Source organism: Macrosteles quadrilineatus, unplaced genomic scaffold (genome assembly GCF_028750875.1).
Source record: "Macrosteles quadrilineatus isolate MER2022 unplaced genomic scaffold, UCM_ALF_1.0 Scaffold_2__2_contigs__length_208266976, whole genome shotgun sequence".
Classification (NCBI taxonomy): Eukaryota; Metazoa; Arthropoda; class Insecta; order Hemiptera; family Cicadellidae; genus Macrosteles; species Macrosteles quadrilineatus.
In genome coordinates this window covers 28,392,071-28,410,161 of record NW_026542595.1, presented here as the reverse complement: position 1 = coordinate 28,410,161, position 18,091 = coordinate 28,392,071, and the positions used below count along the sequence as shown (strand labels likewise).

Sequence of the window (18,091 nt, the reverse complement as noted above, 5' to 3'; positions counted from 1 at the left end):
TTTAAATATCCTAACCATAAATCCATTTGAAGCACAAGCAGGATGTCCTAGCAGATGTTACGAGCCCATAAATTACAACTTCACCCGGTGTCGCGCTTCTGTTGAAACTCGAATTAGTTCATACATCTTATCCCCTCCTCGATCGAAACATTTTGCTTATCCGACACAAGATGTGAGTAACTGTAACGACGGTCATTAATGCGGTTGATTGTCTGGGAAGATGTAAGAAACGAACGTGTCTCGTGCTTGTATGTGGGGTTGCGTGTGTGTGTGTGTAGGGAGGGGTGGTGATGGAACAGTGAGGGTGGTATCCAGCATCCCGCTATTGATCTTCAGTAGTCGACCATCCCTCGCACCGGCAGCACGCTACAGTCAGTAAGTACCAGTACCGCATCTACCAGTTGATCCTGTAATTACCCACCTTTTGTCGTACTGACAACTATTTAAAGTCCCAGTTAAGTGTTTAAGTTAACATCAAAATGGAACCAAGCCAAAATTACAATGTCGTTGCAATTTAACCTATCACTGGAATCGTAACGTGATATCTTCGTTGAAGGTTTGATTTTTGGGTGGAATATATCAATAAGATATTAAAATTGTAAACAATTTACATAAATAATGCAATAAATTAATTAGAGGGTTTAAACAGAATTTAAAAGGTTTCCTCGTGGAAATGTAACGATAAAACAAATTAGAGCGCGGCAGACTGGAATTAGGAAGACGAGCGCGTGAGAGGAAAACACAGTTATTTGTTGAATATTGAAAAGCTCCAATAGGGTAATTGGAACCTTCGCTTCTACTCAGCTTCTATCCTGATCATTGATGTGTTAGTAGAAGTCAGCGAAATAATATTGTTAATTGATTACAATGTTGATTAAATTAGTGTTAATAATTTATTTAAAGCTATTCAGCTAATAATCGTTCTACAGGTTTTTATCATTGGTTTATCATGAATTTACATTCAATAGTGCTATATCATGCATTGTTTGATTGCTCAAAACATAGTTTTAAGTTTACATGAGCTTCGAAAAATACCTGAACTAACTCTAAAAAGAATTTTTGCTTTTGTAAATTTTCACATCGACCACAAACACAATATGCAAATGTCTCTTAATTAATTTTCTTGCCAATCCTCAGTGAAATAAATCTCCATGCTACGGTTTTGTTGTATGTAATTATTTTAATTTATTTTGCTGTGTGATGTCAATGAAGTAATAGAATTTACTAGGTTGATGTTAATTTACTTGACGTGTGATTCATGCGGTACTTTTGTAACGCAAATTGCTTTATATACGTCTTTTAAACTTTACATTATTAGTTGGTACGACAGACTTGATTTAAAACGTAAAAATAAAAAAATACCTCGATAATATGTATTTTCTAAAAAAAGAAAACGTTAAATACTACGCACATAAAAAATTTAATTATTTACGTATACAAATATACTTTATTATCTATTTAAACATACGGTTAATATATAGAATTGCGATTTTAAAAACGTTTAACAAACAACAACATAATTAGTTTCAATTATCGCTTGAGTTAACTGGAGTTGTGCGAGTTTGATATTCTCATTGGAGGTGCCAATTTCACTCATATAACAAATAGTTACCGGTATACACTGAAGCATAATAGCTATTATCAATCCATTTATTGTTCTTACATATCAATTATTGACAAAAGTTAAAAAAACAAAAAACCTTTGATTTAAAAACAAACTTAACTCCTAATTACAGTATATATTAAACAAATGTCAACTGATTAATTAACCACACGTCTAGTGATTGATATGTACATATATGTAATACACTAACCGCTTAATTAAAACCCCTATAATTTGAAATGACAAAAGGTTAGTTTTGTCGTCGTCACTGTACGTGATTTACTTTATTGTGATATCACGGACACATGAAAATAACTTATGAAAACAAAACAGACTTTGAGCAATAAGTAAAAACCAGTCTCTCAGCAAAAGTGCTTTTAAATATATATTGAAGTTTTAACCAATAACTTACTAGTCATGTATAACGACAGTTTTAAAAATATAAATTTTGACAAGAATCGCTGTTAGAACTGCAGAAAATGAATCGGGACCGTAACGATATGTAGCACCAAAGACTAGGGTGGTAGCACCTAGCCTACATCTACTTTAAAATTCTATATGATTACAATTTTAAGTACCTTAATTTAACCTGCAATATTGTTTTAGCATATTGATTTAGTATTATTGATACATAGGCTATTGATACAGTCCATTCAGCCTACTACATTCTCTTTGGAAGTATAACAATATAACACAAAAAGTGTGTTGATGAAATTACCCCAAGGAAAATCACTCACGTTTTATTTGTGTTCATCTACGTCATCAAGACTTAAAACGTTCATGGTCCTAAAAAGCATTTTTAAGGTCTTGAATATAGTAAAGTGATTTGCGAGCTGGGACTTGGAAACAGGGATTTGCTATTAAGTATACTGTCTAATCTAAACAATGTTTACCAAAGGATAGGAGAGTTTACCACACTTAATCACAATTCATTATAGGCTAAGCTGTAGCAGTAACTGTGACGTGATATTTGGCATTATTGGAATTGTTGTTCAATCGAGTAGAAGTTAATCAACTCGGACCTGATAAATACAATGAGTTCGGCCAATGAGATGACAAGCTCCAGTTTGTTGTTTATCTGGTTTACTTTAGTTAGGAACGACAATGCGAGTTGGCCAACAACGCCGCTGACATCGCAGAGAGTTGTATTCCTGATGGTGACACTCGCTTTCCACTATTTGTGGTTTGAAACTGGAACATGTGATTTTGAATAATGTTTCAACTGTGATCTTCTGATAACTTCACCTCTCTACATTGTGCGAGAAATCAGTTTGTAATCAACTAATAGAGGAACAATAACTACCGATGAAGTGATTTAATAATTGTATTACTTTTAAATTCTTCTATTACAACTACACGTTTTGAAGTATTTATTGATTGCCTGTTAAAATTTACAATGCAGATTAACACCAATGACTAATGTATTCTAAATGAGTGTTATTCATCTAGCTTATAAATTAACGTACTAATGTTAATCAAATTATATTGACTTCATAAGTTGTCCTTGCTATTTTAGTAAATAGTATTTGGAATTGTTTTCAAATAAAAAGAAAATTCACTCGTCAAGTACTATACTCCGTTCAAACAGCCGTGGCACCTGAGGGATTAGGAGGCCCCAAGGTGTGGGGAAAAGGTATAATTATAGAAACAAGTAACAAGACAAGTTTTTCAGTTTAATATACAATATTGTTCCTTTTCTGAAAATAAGTTTGTCAAAAACAAAAAAAAACTTAATATTGATGAAACTCACCAAGAATGTCAATAAATATTTCATGTTCATTGGTGGAACCGTCTTGATGGATTCATAGTTTCTTAAGTTCATTCATGTCTTGATGATTAAAATATCACTTTTAAAATGTCTTTCTTTCTTTTAGAATTAAACAATGATGTTCACAATACGGATTGTATAATGTAATTGAAATTGAAAAGAAGTAATATTTGCTTAAATCTCATGAAAAATTGTATGTGAGTTATAAAATAAAATTGAGAATGATAATGATGTGTAGTAAATGTACTGAAGATAGAAATGCAATTTTTTTTTTATAATAATCAAAAATATGATGTAAATAAACATTAAATTAAATAACTTTCAGCTGTCAAGAAATTGGAACGGGAAAGAAAAATAGGAAATTGTATTCAGAACAAAGAAGAAATAAAATTATAATATATTGAAATCAATTTTGAATGAAAATATGGAAAAGTGATGAACTAGTACGCAACACAAGGGTTTCCATGGGGACTCCTAATCCGTCAGGTGCCATGGTTGTTTAAACGGAGTATAACACAAAATACTTGACAAGTGAATTTTCTAGCTACGGCTGTTGTAGTGAGTATTAATATTTTTAAGTTTTAGGTTTTAGATATTGCCTAACCTTAGGATATAATGAGATTCCAGATCTGGAATCATTTGGTTTCTTTTTTCAAACTCAGATGGTAAAATGTTCGAAATATTTTCTTTAAAACTATTATCCCAATAAACCCAACAATGAATTTAAAAATTAATTGGTTTATAATAAGTGAGCCCACAGCTTCAGGTAGTTGTCAAATCACTTAGCCATTACATTTACCAATTGAACCTAGGCGACCACACAATACTGAATTGTCGGGCCCAATCCGCCCTATCACTGACCAGTCACTGCCCAATAACAATTACGACTGTGGATTGTGGAATAGAATCAATCATTCCCAGGGTCACTTTAGGAATCAAACATCAAATATTGGAGTGGGAACTTTAACCTCGCTGTTACTCTGTCAGCCAATAACAATTAAAAATATAATGTTAAAATTATAAACACAACGTTACTAAAACACACAATATTTTTTACAAGCCAATATCCATCCGCCGTGATGCATTGCAAATAAATTGTAAAACAGTACAACTGTCAAAATACAACTGTCAAAAATACAACTGTCTGAATCGCAATGATCAAGGAGTTTGTGATGTTGCCAGTCCATGTCCGTGTTACCATGTTACTGAAGCACAAAGGAAACAACTTGTTGCAATGCAGCAGAATGACGTAACAATATTATTAATGGCCGCCATTGGCGATGGCTTCAATAAACAACCACCCTTTGCGTTTACTATCAACGCTTTGTTTTATTTCTAAGAATCCTTGTGAATAACTCGTACCTAACTCGATTATTTAAGATTTTTCTGACACTCTTGTAATGGAAATGACTTTTAATAGTAGACTAAATTTATTTTGCAATATTATGGATCTTAAATATAAACATTATTGTACGATACCCTACTGCCCCCAACTTATCGAGGTTTCTTGGATGAAAACAAATAGTTTATCCATGTTATACTGCCTTTACGTGCATTATACAGCATGTACAGTATACCATTATTATTATCCTCTAAAACAGAGTTGAACCTCTGTTATATAACCCCTGCTTATATCTTGTTTAATTAATAACTGTACTCATAATGTACTTGTAACTTACAAAATAAACGTATGTTTTACAAGAAACTAGAAACGACAGCTTCATCATACACACGCACACATACATTACACATACACATATATTACATAAGCACGCAATTACTTAATAAAATAACCATTAATTATGTAACCTCATCAGAAATGAATGGCAATTTCGAAATATCGCAGCATTCAATTATGCATTCTATTTTCTCTTTGATAGTAAAAAATCTGGAGAAAAACGTTAATTTGTAAAAGTAAAACTGCAAGACGTTATCAGCATTTCAAAACAAAACCTCCAAGCAAAAAAATTAATATATCTATACTATTATATAAAAATCTAATGGTGTCTGTCTGTATGTGTATTACTAATAGGTGCAAAAACTACCGAACCAACTGGGTTTAAATTTTACAGAAATATAGCTACCATACCAAGGACCATTATAGGACTATTCACATTTCGATACCGACCGTGGGCTTCGCCCCTTTGGCTTTGAAAGTTCTGAGTTGAGGATTTTAAAAGTAATTATTGATTGGTCTCCATGGCTGCAATAAGAATACTCACAATGTTTACATTTACATTTGCTTTGACATTTCAATGTAAACAAGAAGAACTGCCAAATTGCATATTTTACAATTTAAGACAGCTGATCCAATGAAGTTAAATATAATATTTCACACAATTATGTGGTTGATTTATTTAATCTAAAAATTTATCAAAGATGATTTATTCAAAAACTATGTCAATGATTATAGAAATAAAAAATATATTCTAAAAGCATTGCTGTATCAACACAGGCTCTGCTTTAGATTTTTAAATTGTCTTAAGTGTTATGAAAATAATGTTATTGATATATTGTCATGGAAACATTAAGAAAATTAAAATGTATGGATGTTTTGTATGAATTTGGAAGCTACTTTAAATAAATTCGAACTGCTTAACATAAGTTAGATTAACTTAACATAACTTGCACATCACATTGTTTTTTTATATGTATATTTAGGTAAATTTAGTTATTGTGTTTTGCTAAACCTATGCTTAAAATAAACTCAAAAATATCATCAATAACTAAATTGTACGTCGTTGATTTTTGTGTTCTAAAATCTGTTGTATATGTATAACTATATTTAATTATCAAATGGTAATACAAAATACTCTTATTTTATCTTAACATAGCTTTCAATTCACATTTAAATTTACTATTGGGTTTTGCCACACCACTGATTAAATTAAACCAAGGAAAATATCATAAAACTAAGCAGTACACAGTGTTATTTTGTTTCTAAAATCAATGAAATATGTGTTACAATGTTTACTCAATGGTAAGTGTGAAAATGTAAAGGCAATGTACGATGGAACTGATTAAAAGAACTGATTTGTATATTAAGTTGTTTGTTGATATTTTTGGAGAGTAGAATCAGAGATGCAATGAAACATAATATACTGTATTTGCTATTATATTTTTTAGTCCTTGATGCGTTGATAATCATATTAGTCTAAATTATTTGTTCAAAAATTTTATAGTAGCCTATATATATAGTTTCTTTAATACTTCAAAAGATTATTGATAAGACACAACAATATTTCTTAAGTGTATAACAGCTGACTTAGTTTTGCCATAGATAAAATATACTCCGTTATGCTAATGATTTATTGTGAGTGAAGAAATTGTAGATGGAAGGATTTGTGATTTAATATGAAGAAGAATTAAATTTTAAAAATGTTCATTTAAATTTAATAATTAGTATTTTTGCAACTTCAAAATTGAAATAGAAAATGTCAAAAATAAAGAAAAAAAGATATGTAATCAATGGAGATAAAGGTAAATCATGTATATTAAAGTTGTGTTCAAAGATTTAGTCAGTTTTTCTCATATCAGACTACACAAGATTTAAACTTAGTCAAAACCAAAATTGTGGTATCCACTACTTACCAGATTTAAAAGTCATAACTTAGACGCTTCTATTTCGGCCATAAAAGTTGAATTTTGTTTCTAAAACCGTTGGCGGATGTGTAACTATTATATGCAACCGATGTAAAGTGTTTCTATTTTGTGTTCTCTTCCCGTTGCAAAGCACGGGTACAACAGCTAGTCCTATATATTAATAGGCAAGTTCCAAAAAAGTTGTCTTGAAAACCTTTTTTATCAGCTCGTTTGCAACGGAGGGAAAATCTACGCATACTGTTAGAAAGATATTTTCCTACAAAATACCTTAATAAATTAAATAGGCAAAAAATAGGCACAAAAAATTAATTTAAAATTTAAAAATACATGGGGATCAAGGCTAACCTAGAGGAAGACAGCTTTTAATATCTATTGACAACAACAATATGAATTACTTGTTAATAGGCGTGCCTAACTACTGGCTCACTTATCCTCAAAACACTCCAGACCTCTAGATTGTTTGTGATCAAAGGTATTGGACCAGATTATACCGATATCAACTCTTGCCTGGATCTTTCATTAGACTATTCTCCGATAATAGCGACCATAAGCGCAACCATAATTTATAAAGACGAAGTGATTATTCGCACAAAAAAATGACGGCACGACCCATTCCCGTTGAAGATCCAGTTCCAGTATTACAAAATAATGCAAAGGGAACGGTTTTTTTTTCCTAGAAAGAAGCCATTTTGAATCAATTACTCGCATTCAATTTCGGTGAGATGGAATTCATTTAAATTTTTTCTATTTTAAAGCGTCAAAATAATTTGTTTAAAAAAAGAAAGGAATTTGCTATGAGAAGAAATTTTTGAAATGTTACAGAGAGTTTGGTTAGGTTGAACAGTTTCATTTCAGAATTCTGCTACCAAACGGAATTTTGAAATGTTACCGCAAGTTTGGTTAGGTTGGGTTAGTTTAGAACAGTCTCATTTTATAATAAATATAAGTTGCGGGTAGATAACATGAAGTTGATTCCATCCATTTCGGCTGGTGAGTGTTTATAGGTACTGCCGTTCCTAAAACTAGGTTTTCTCGTGTACAGCCTGTTCCGAAATAGTAACTGGATTATGAACGTTATGTGGCGCCATTTGGAACAGACGTGCGTGGTAGCGACGCACGTCTGACGTCTATGCTTTGAAGAATATGGCAACAGTCACGTAACCAAAGGGATAAAGCACATTTAAATCAATCAAGCTTCTCGAGGTCTAAAACAAGCGCAAAAAATTTTTAAAATAAATGGTTTAGTGGTTTTACTGTTGATTTGTCTCCAACAGAAATAATAAATAATTTTTTGGAAGGTTACTAAGACAATAAAACAACCTAAAGCTCCAGTACTCTACTTAAACTCAATGGGTCAGAAGAGAAAGCTACTTTGTTTGCTAACCACCTTTCTACAGTGTTCACGCTAAAAACAAATTGGAATAACAACTACCAAGAAATTGAAGATTTCCTCGACTCCCCCAGTCACAATCCTTGATACAAATTTAATATACATTCACAGACATAATACACAGCAATTTATTATGTAGTAGACTTTGAATATTTTCAGCTAAAATACATATGTTTATATAAATAAAAATTATCTCCCATGTTATCCTTATGTAGAAAAACTTTAAGGGCCTCTGTTGCCCTTACCAACAACTTTATAAAACATCTAATGCCGTTGGGCACAACTTCACGTTTTAACCTTTATTTTGAGACCCCACACGTGAATATCGTGCGAATAATAACGGAGGAGTTTGATCAACAAAAAGCGGCTTAGCCTATTATACAGGCCTATTATACAGGGTGGTAATAAATTCCGAAGACAGTTAAATATTTAAAAAAATAATGTAAATAGAGCTACAATACTCAGTACTAAGTTACGGAGCATAAAACTTTATCTTAACACATATTCAGTGATCCAATACATACTCTCCAATACAATACTCTTCAGGGAGACGGCCCACAAGGATTCGGAAGAAAATCTTAAATAGAAGAATAGGTCAATATGCACATCAAATGAAAGGTATTTTTTAGTAGAATACAGTGCCGCAAACCGCACTTCAAAAGGTTGATCCTGCGCAAATGGCAGCGGTTCAAAGGTTTCTTGAATCTGTCATTTTGAATCTTTGAACGACTGCAATTTTTACTCAGATGTTCTTTTGAGCTTGAATTTACGGCATTGTAATCTAGGCTACTAATGAAGACCTTTAATTTGATGTGCATATCGACCTATGCTTATGTTAACAATTTTCTTCCGATTCAGGGCTGTACCCCCTGAGGAGCAAGTATATAATAGTAATGCTAATTAAATTAATCTTTGAACAACTGTCATTCTTGGCTCGGTTGTTCGTTTGGGTTCAAATTTGCGGCATTATATTCTGCTATTAAACACCTTTAATTTGATGTACATGTCAACCTATGCTTGTATTTAAGACTTCCTTCTGACTCCTTGTGGGACGTCCCCATGATATGACAGAAAATTGATATTTCATAAAAAAGTAGATTTTTAGGTGTGGTGTTGATGTACCAAATCTTATTGATTTATCTGTTGTCGTTTAGAAAATATTTAACTGTCTTCGGAATTTATTACCACCCTTTATATATAGACAGATAGACAGATAGATATAGAATATATAGATGGATAGATATGTGCATGTGTGTGTATTGTGAATACAACCAGCAACATAACCAAACTTCTAAATACATTAATGTAAAGGTTAAAATAAAATTTATATTAAAGTGAACATAATTTGATCATCCCAACACAAAGTAATCATAGATATTAAAGATAGACGATAACGGTAACTGCCAGAGAGCCTAAATCCTTAGAAAAGAGCCACCGTAGGAAAATTAATTTTAGTAATAATTGCCGTAATGGTAACGTGTGAAAGCACTATTCGGGTTTTAACGGTAAATTGTATAATTCAGGATAGTTTTCTATCCGGAAAAAGTCAATAAAGAACTAAATATTGAGAAGTGCAATATTCTTTTTTTGAGTTTATACCATCTACACAGTACAGGTGGCATACTAAAGCTTCAATTATAATTGCAGCAAAGCTGGAACTACTAAGTTGAACCCAACCATAATAACCACGACCACTAGACTTTATATTAGTTAATTAGTTTGATTTATACATGTTTTTTATATGTTGTGTTTGTTACAGAAATGGGGTAGAGGGCATTGATGACGTCACAGCACGGCCAAACATCACAGAAGGATAACCACGGGTATGTCTGGTCATTGGTCAACTGAACGCAATAGTTTCGACTTGGTTGATTACGATCACCACCACTTTGTCAAATTACCACGTTGGGCAAAAAGAAGTCCAATTTAAAGTAGCCTATGATTTATTCATTATAATACGTGGATTGTCACGATAACATGCAATTCCACTTCAATTAAAAAGTTATGTTTAGCTAGAAGAACGTGTGTATCAATGGCAAGTGTTTTGATAGTTTTATTTTTAGTACCAGGCATAGGTTTTGTCTACACACTTATTATTTTAAAAAGGATTGCTATAGGCAACAAATAGATACCTTGTTTTAAGCCTTAAAACATTTGCTTTTTGGCAAGCAAATGTTCACAAGATATTTATTATTACCGTTTGCTTAGAGCAGATCACTCAAACGAAACTTGTAGTATATTGTGAATGTATGTATATTTATTTTATAACGAATGATAATTGAGGTATTTAATCAACGGAATCACTCCGGATGACCTCATTTTGCAGAGCACAACTAAACACATAAACCCACTGGTATGACGTAACTAACACTACAGACTATCAACAGTGATCCATTGGCACGAGCAATGAAATACAAATTTTAAATATTGTTTATTGTTGCTTGTCATCCGAACAAGAAGGAGTTTTATTATTTTGCAATAAAGTTCGTAATCTAAAAGTGGTTGTCGAAATAAACTGAATATATTGTATACTTTAAACTGGAAGCTAGGGTGAAATCTTATACAGGGTGGTTGAAAAGTAACTTACACCCCCCCCCCCTTTACTTTTCAACCAGTTTAGATATTTGAAATCTGTTTGCGGCAACCTTCTTCGATACGAAGGCCTACAATAATTATGGTGAATTTTCAAAATTTTGCCCTTAGGGATCGTGGGGGTAGGGGGTAGCTCAAAATTTTCAAATGACAAGTATAGTCGAGTTTGGTATCATTTTACAGGGCCATTAATAACAAAATGGCAGCTAAATATGATTAAGACAATGGTCATTAAAAGTAATTTTGAACTGCCATTTTGTTATTAATGCTCAGATTTCTATTTTCTTTGTTATTTGTTATGTTTCGTAAAGACCTGTAAAATGATACCAAACTCGACTATACTTGCTATTTGAAAATTTTGAGCTACCCCCTACACCCGCTACCCCTAAGGGCAAAATTTTCAAAACTGACCATAATTATTGTAGCCCTTCAAATCCAAACGAGTTGCCACAAACCGATTTCAAATATCTCAAATATTTAAAATATAATATACGTTTGTGATGGTCCTTTCTCCATTTTTTTATATGTTGGTCGTGTCGCTAGCCTAGTGGTTAGCGTCTCGGACTTCGGTGCTTGGACGGGTTCAATCCCCGGCACATCCACAGAACATTTATTCTCTCGTGACTCTCGTGAAATGCCACTGGCGTAGAAAAAAAGTTAGTTTTCAGCCACCCTCATGGTTATTTGAATTTGAAATGTTTTAGGGCGCCATTTTGTTATTAGTGGGCCGATTTTGGTTTTCTTTATGTAAATTTTTATGTTTTGTAAAATGATACCAAACTCGACTATACTTGTCATTTGAAAATTTTTAGCTACCCCCTACCCTCACTACCCCTAAGGGCAAAATTTTCAAAATTGTCCATAATTATTGTAGCCCTTCATATCGAAGAAGGTTGCCGCAAACAGATTTCAAATATCTCAAATGGTTGAAAAGTTAAGGAGGGGTGTGGTGTAAGTTACTTTTCAGCCACCCTGTATAGTTAGTAACAGTCACCCAGCTATCTTATTGATGTATTTGCCCGTAAACTAAAATATACTGCAGTTTTCTGAGATTGCTTGTGAATGAAACTACTACAAAATAATCATTTGTAGTTTTAAAATGTGACACGTTTAAAACACGTGTGATTCCGTTTTTGTTTACCTACATTTGGTAATACTTTTAATTATAAAATCTTTTTACTTTTGTAAAATCCCTGAATATCTTGCATAAAAAGTGACCGTCAGAGTAATTTTCCAGAAGAATTGAATGTAGTACATTTTAACATTCATAAAAATCAAAATAATAATAATTTAAATCAGGCATTATATATTTTTTATTATCACCATAGAAGCCAATCTATGTTTTCAAAACAAGGTTCATAATGACTGTTAAAAAGGATTCAATCCAATATAATATGAAAGAGAGAGGGAGAGAGCTGTAAACATATTCCCATTTATAGAGTGCCAGGCTCGCCACATTCCTCAGTTCTGAGTGGGGGAGGGGATTGTTGACCAAGATTGATTGTATACTGCAAAAAAGTTATTTGAAATGTACTCTTATCTTATATAAGCTACGCCAGAGCCGTGTTGTGGGGATTTTTACTAAATACTTAGACGAAATATCAATCAATTCTATTTTATCAGGCCCTTCATGCACAATGCACTATTCATACTCTGTTCCCATGATCCGATCATGCTGTTTTGCAAACTGATTCAAGTTGGAAATTGGAAATTTTTCGCGTACAAATTGCACGGGAACAGTGCAGAGGCCACACAACCATGCGATATTTTGAATCACACAAAAGGAAATTTTTTGACGTTGCACATATTAAATATAAATTAAACATAGACTTTCCGCGTAGCATTTGTGTGATGTTGCAGATGCTGTAAATCACTTTGCAGATTGAACACCAACCTCCCTCGTAACATATTGTGTGATGTTGCAGAGGCTATAAATCATATTGCAGATTGTACACCAACCATCCACATAACAAATTGTGTGATGTTGCAGAGGCTGTAAATCACGTTGCAGATTGAACACCAACCTCCCTCGTAACATATTGTGTGATGTTGCAGAGGCTATAAATCATATTGCAGATTGTACACCAACCATCCACATAACAAATTGTGTGATGTTGCAGAGGCTGTAAATCACGTTGCAGATTGAACACCAACCTCCCTCGTAACATATTGTGTGATGTTGCAGAGGCTGTAAATCACGTTGCAGATTGAACACCAACCTCCCTCGTAACATATTGTGTGATGTTGCAGAGGCTGTAAATCATATTGCAGATTGAACACCAACCATCCACATAACGCATTGTGTGATGTTGCAGAGGCTGTAAATCACGTTGCAGATTGAACACCAACCTCCCTCGTAACATATTGTGCGATTTTGCAGAGGCTATAAATCATATTGCAGATTGTACACCAACCATCCACATAACAAATTGTGTGATGTTGCAGAGGCTGTAAATCACGTTGCAGATTGAACACCAACCTCCCTCGTAACATATTGTGCGATTTTGCAGAGGCTATAAATCATATTGCAGATTGTACCTACACCAACCACCCACATAACGCATTGTGTGATGTTGCAGAGGCTGTATATTACATTGCAGATTGTACACCAACCTCCCTCGTAACCTATTGTGTGATGTTGCAGAGGCTATAAATCATATTGCAGATTGTCCACCAACCATCCACATAACGCATTGTGCGATGTTTCAGAGGCTGTAAATCATATTGCAGATTGTACACCAACCGTCCACACGTAGGCTATATCCCGTTGTGTGATGTTGCAGAGGCTACGTTGCAGATTTATACTGACCTCCCACGTAACCTATCGTGTGATGTTGCAGAGGCTATAAATCACGTTGCAGATTGTACACCGACAATCCACATAACCCATTGTGTGATGTTGCAGAGGCTGTAAATCACGTTGCAGATTGTACACTGACCTCCCACTTTGCTGTTTGTGCAATGTTGCAGAGACTTTGTATGTTGTAGTATCCTTTGTGTTTGTGACGGTTGTGTTGTGATTGTGATTGGCTCGGTTGCAGGGACGACATGCAGGAGGGAGGCGATGCGCGTGGTCAGACTACGCAACCCGCACATCTCACGGCGTGGCCGGGGACGATGGTGGGGAGGTGGTCGATGTCTCAGACTCCTGCCTCTCATGTGCATTCTTCTGATCGTCATAGCTCTTGGCATCCTGGCTGTTTCAGAAGTAAGTATGATTTTGTGAGCAAACTTTAATATTCTAAAATATTTATTACAATTAACTTTTGTGTGTTTATTGTGAGTAAATAAAATAGCCCGTTCTACTTGTGACTGCAGATGTCGCTGGTACAGAGGCGGCAGGTCGGTGCCGGCACGGGTCCTGCCAGAGTCATCCCTGGGAGAGTACAGCACCCTCAGCAGCCGCACCAGCAGACACAGGTGAGGGACACTAGCAACAGTAAACAAACTTAGGGTTTACGTTAGTTCTTCTCAAGACTTGACTCTTATGGTCACCTGGAATTAAAATAAATTCTGCTGATTTGCATAGGATTTATAAAATATGTAATTCAGTTGCTTTATTGGTAAACTGTTTAACGTTCACTGGGACTCATCAAAAAAATAATCATCTTCTGGAATGGTCTGTTCACTATCTGGTGACGGATAGGCACATAGTTTAGTGACTATCTATTTATACCATAGGCCAGCGGTCCAGTGTTCAAGATAGAGCCACTACTGCGGAGGAACGCTCCGTCAGTGGAGTTGGCAGCCCAGGTCGCCCAGAACGCCGCCCGAGCCGCCCATGTCGCACGTATTCTTTCCCAGGAGAGTATACCGCCAACTCATCACACCTACTCTTGTCCACGGCCCCTAGCTGACTGCTCTGCAGTACCCCCCTTTCTTCGTAAGTATCTCGCAGCATTACATGCATTTGAGCTTAAGGCAGGAGGGGGCTTTATGAACGAAATCTACCAGCATCATTTAACCTTTAGTTGTGTGTTCTCTTCTTCTTATCGATATGTATGTATGCTTTTTACAACTTAAAAATATGTTTCCGCTATCAGTGTACAGATATAAATGGTTTTTCGTCAAATAAATATATTCTCTATATTATATAGTGACAAACAGCATTTGTAGTAGTTTGTGTTAGTAGTTTGTCAACTTAATTTATTGCAATTTTACTGAGTTTTCATCATAAGCTATTTTCGATGACTGAATTAATAAAGTATAATGATGAATGGGATAAGATATCATTTTATGATTGAACTCCTTAAGATTACTCCTATTATTTCGTCAGTTACCGTTTCCATGTTATCTTGCCTTGAAATTCACCCCAAGTCTGAAACCTGTTCACTTTTCTGGAAATTGAAATCGATAGAATAGTTTGCTATGCAATCCAATACTGTATTCAATAACTGTATAAATTATGCTATGTATTTTCAATGTAGTAAAAATGTTAAACCCCATACCATATTACCATATTAGTATTAGACAAAAAAATCTTGGTTAACAATCTTAGGAGAATCTCTTAACACATTCTCCTCCACAATCACCTTACCAAAATACAATTTTACTGTATAAAGAATAATTACTGAGGCAATATCCAAGTCCATTACTTTCTTTTAGTGTCATATTATATTTGTCAACAGACTCTTAATCTGAAAGAGAAAAGTGAGACGAATGAATGCGAGCAAGTGAGCGAAATGAACTCATTAACTGAGCAATAACGGCGCCCAGCTGCAATTACAGCTCAAGAGAACCTTTGAGATCCCTTTTATTAGCTGAAACTTACACACGGGCTTTAACACACGATATAAGCCTACACGTCACGTGTTAGTCACTTGCTTGTAAACTCTCATACCGACTGCAATCTCTTAAGTTTGTGATTTGACATAACAAAACAATATAACCCTTCTTAAGAGAAATCGTTTTAATTAAAACTGAAGTATTAAACTCTATGAAGCGGGCGTTGTTTCAATGTGTAATTTTAAACTTATTCCCTGAAACCTACATTTCATTCCAATATAATATTTTTCCCGGGCAGTATAGGCTCATGAGCAAGTTCGACTTACTAATAGGGATTTTTTATTTTTTTGTTATAGGTTTACAAAATGTACGCGTTTACTAGGTGCTATTACAGAAATATGGTTAACAAATTTTGACCTTATAATATAAAAGAAAATTGTTAAAACATAAAGGTTTAATTTAACTTTGTTATTGTCGGTACCATCAGCTGTCACGGACTGAATGACGAATCGTTCCAACAGTAACACAGGTAAAATAATCTGTTTTGTTCATCATACGGATCTAGAGGCCATTCGATCATGAAATTGAAAAATTAATTAGTTACAAAGAACCGTCAATTAGCATTGTGTTTGTAGGAATCATCTGTCCGTTATTTAACAATCGAATTGGACATGTTATCAGTATACAATCGTTGACAGAAGGTGCTGTTAACGTGACGTCTACCCCCATCCTCCTGGACGAGGCCCGCGTGGAGGCCCGTGTAGGGCCCCTGGGGCCTGGCGGCTCGTGGAGGCCCCCTGACTGCACCCCTCGCCACTCCGTCGCCGTCATCATCCCCTACCGTGACCGCTGGGAACAGCTGATGACTCTCCTTCATCATCTGCATCCCCTGCTGGAGCGCCAACAACTGCAGTACCGAGTCTTCGTCGTGGAACAGGTAAGTGTTGATTCATTTAGTTTTGTAATTGTCTACGCCATTGGAATTGTAAAAGAAGGTATTACAAACTCTTTCAAGACAAATTGGCGGCACTTGCGTTTTTGTGGTTGTGTTAGGAACGAACCCGTCCCTCTCTCCGACCATTAGCTATGAACACACCCAAGGCTATTTTATTCATCAAGGTTCTGTCAAGAGCTGTACAATCTGAGATTTGTCACTTGGCAATGTTTAGTGATGTCACAGATGATCAACAATGAAATAAAAATACAAGGTAGCCTATGTGATGTACTTAATCCATAGAACTTTCCGATTAGAACTTTACCAAAAATAGTACATGGTATTTATGATTTTTGTTAATATCCACAGTAAAAAGAAGGATACGGTGAAAAAAGATAAGATTACATTAAGTGAAAGTTAGAGTAAAATGGTAAACGGCAGGATAATTGGTGATCTTAGATTTATACCAACAATGAAGCAATGATTACAGATCAAGAGTCATACTATGCGTTACATCGTCCACACAAATTATTTAAATAAAACGTCTGATAAAATACCAACTGGTCTAGCCTATGTTCACCTTCTTATGATTAAAGAATTGACGTTGTTATATCTTCTTGATGATACAGTAGTTTTAAAATCACTGAAAATTTGGCGTATTTGTCACGATTACAAATTAAAGTAGCATTAAATTGTGTCCGAGAAATGCAACTCTTTCGATTTTGCAGATCTAAAAATTGTCTAATTTCATTTACAGATGTGGGTTTTGTATTTTTTATGATATAGAACACGGCAACACGGACTAAAAATATCAACCAAAACGTGGATAACAAATCATACCTTGCATTTTCTATCCAAGAGATCCCAGCCATGTTGAGTTCACACGTTAAAATCAGTTTAAAATCAAGTTAAGTTAAACAAACATTTTTTGACAAGCTGCTGGAATATATTTCATTGTCCGTGTGTTCTTAACTACTGGAGCTGTGGAAGTAATCCGTGGTAAGTCGCATTACCGACGTAATATCTCAAACACTAAACGGTTGCTTACTTCCATCCCTGCAGTCCGACATTTTTTATAACTTTTAAGTAACGAATAAGGCAAACCAGAACTTTTACTGGAATTAAAGAGTTGTGTGCACTACAAACGGCAAAACTTGGATAATGCATTATTTAACTTAATCCTAACTTTCCTCTTTCTCGTTCAAAGAGATTTGTATAATTGTATTATCTTAGTTTATAAAGACTATTCGTTTTCCCGAAATAGCCACCTCGAGTAGTTTCTCTTCTAATTTATTCACAAGGCTTTTTGATTTTATCCCACTTATTTCGAGAAGGAAGTTGTAGACGGACTTGACTAGACAGTGGCATGTTTTATCACTGAGGATTCATACAGAGCTGCAAAGGCCGAGGCCACACGTTATACGTTTTGTTCATCAGAGGTTAAGCATATCGTGTACTGTATTGTATACCTATCTC

General features: G+C 34.5%; 1 protein-coding gene across 1 annotated transcript in view; it reads left to right on the top strand.

Moving 5' to 3' along the window:
- The first annotated feature begins 341 nt into the window (after positions 1-341).
- The window catches only part of LOC128987023 (beta-1,4-N-acetylgalactosaminyltransferase bre-4-like), a 53,099-nt gene continuing 35,349 nt past the window's right edge, over positions 342-18,091 (top strand). Inside the window, exons 1-6 of the mRNA XM_054407678.1 lie at positions 342-375; positions 10,124-10,187; positions 13,998-14,164; positions 14,275-14,376; positions 14,638-14,839; positions 16,380-16,618. Coding sequence (XP_054263653.1) covers positions 14,021-14,164; positions 14,275-14,376; positions 14,638-14,839; positions 16,380-16,618 — 687 coding nt within the window. The 5' untranslated portion in view covers positions 342-375; positions 10,124-10,187; positions 13,998-14,020. The remainder of the gene's footprint in view (positions 376-10,123; positions 10,188-13,997; positions 14,165-14,274; positions 14,377-14,637; positions 14,840-16,379; positions 16,619-18,091) is intronic.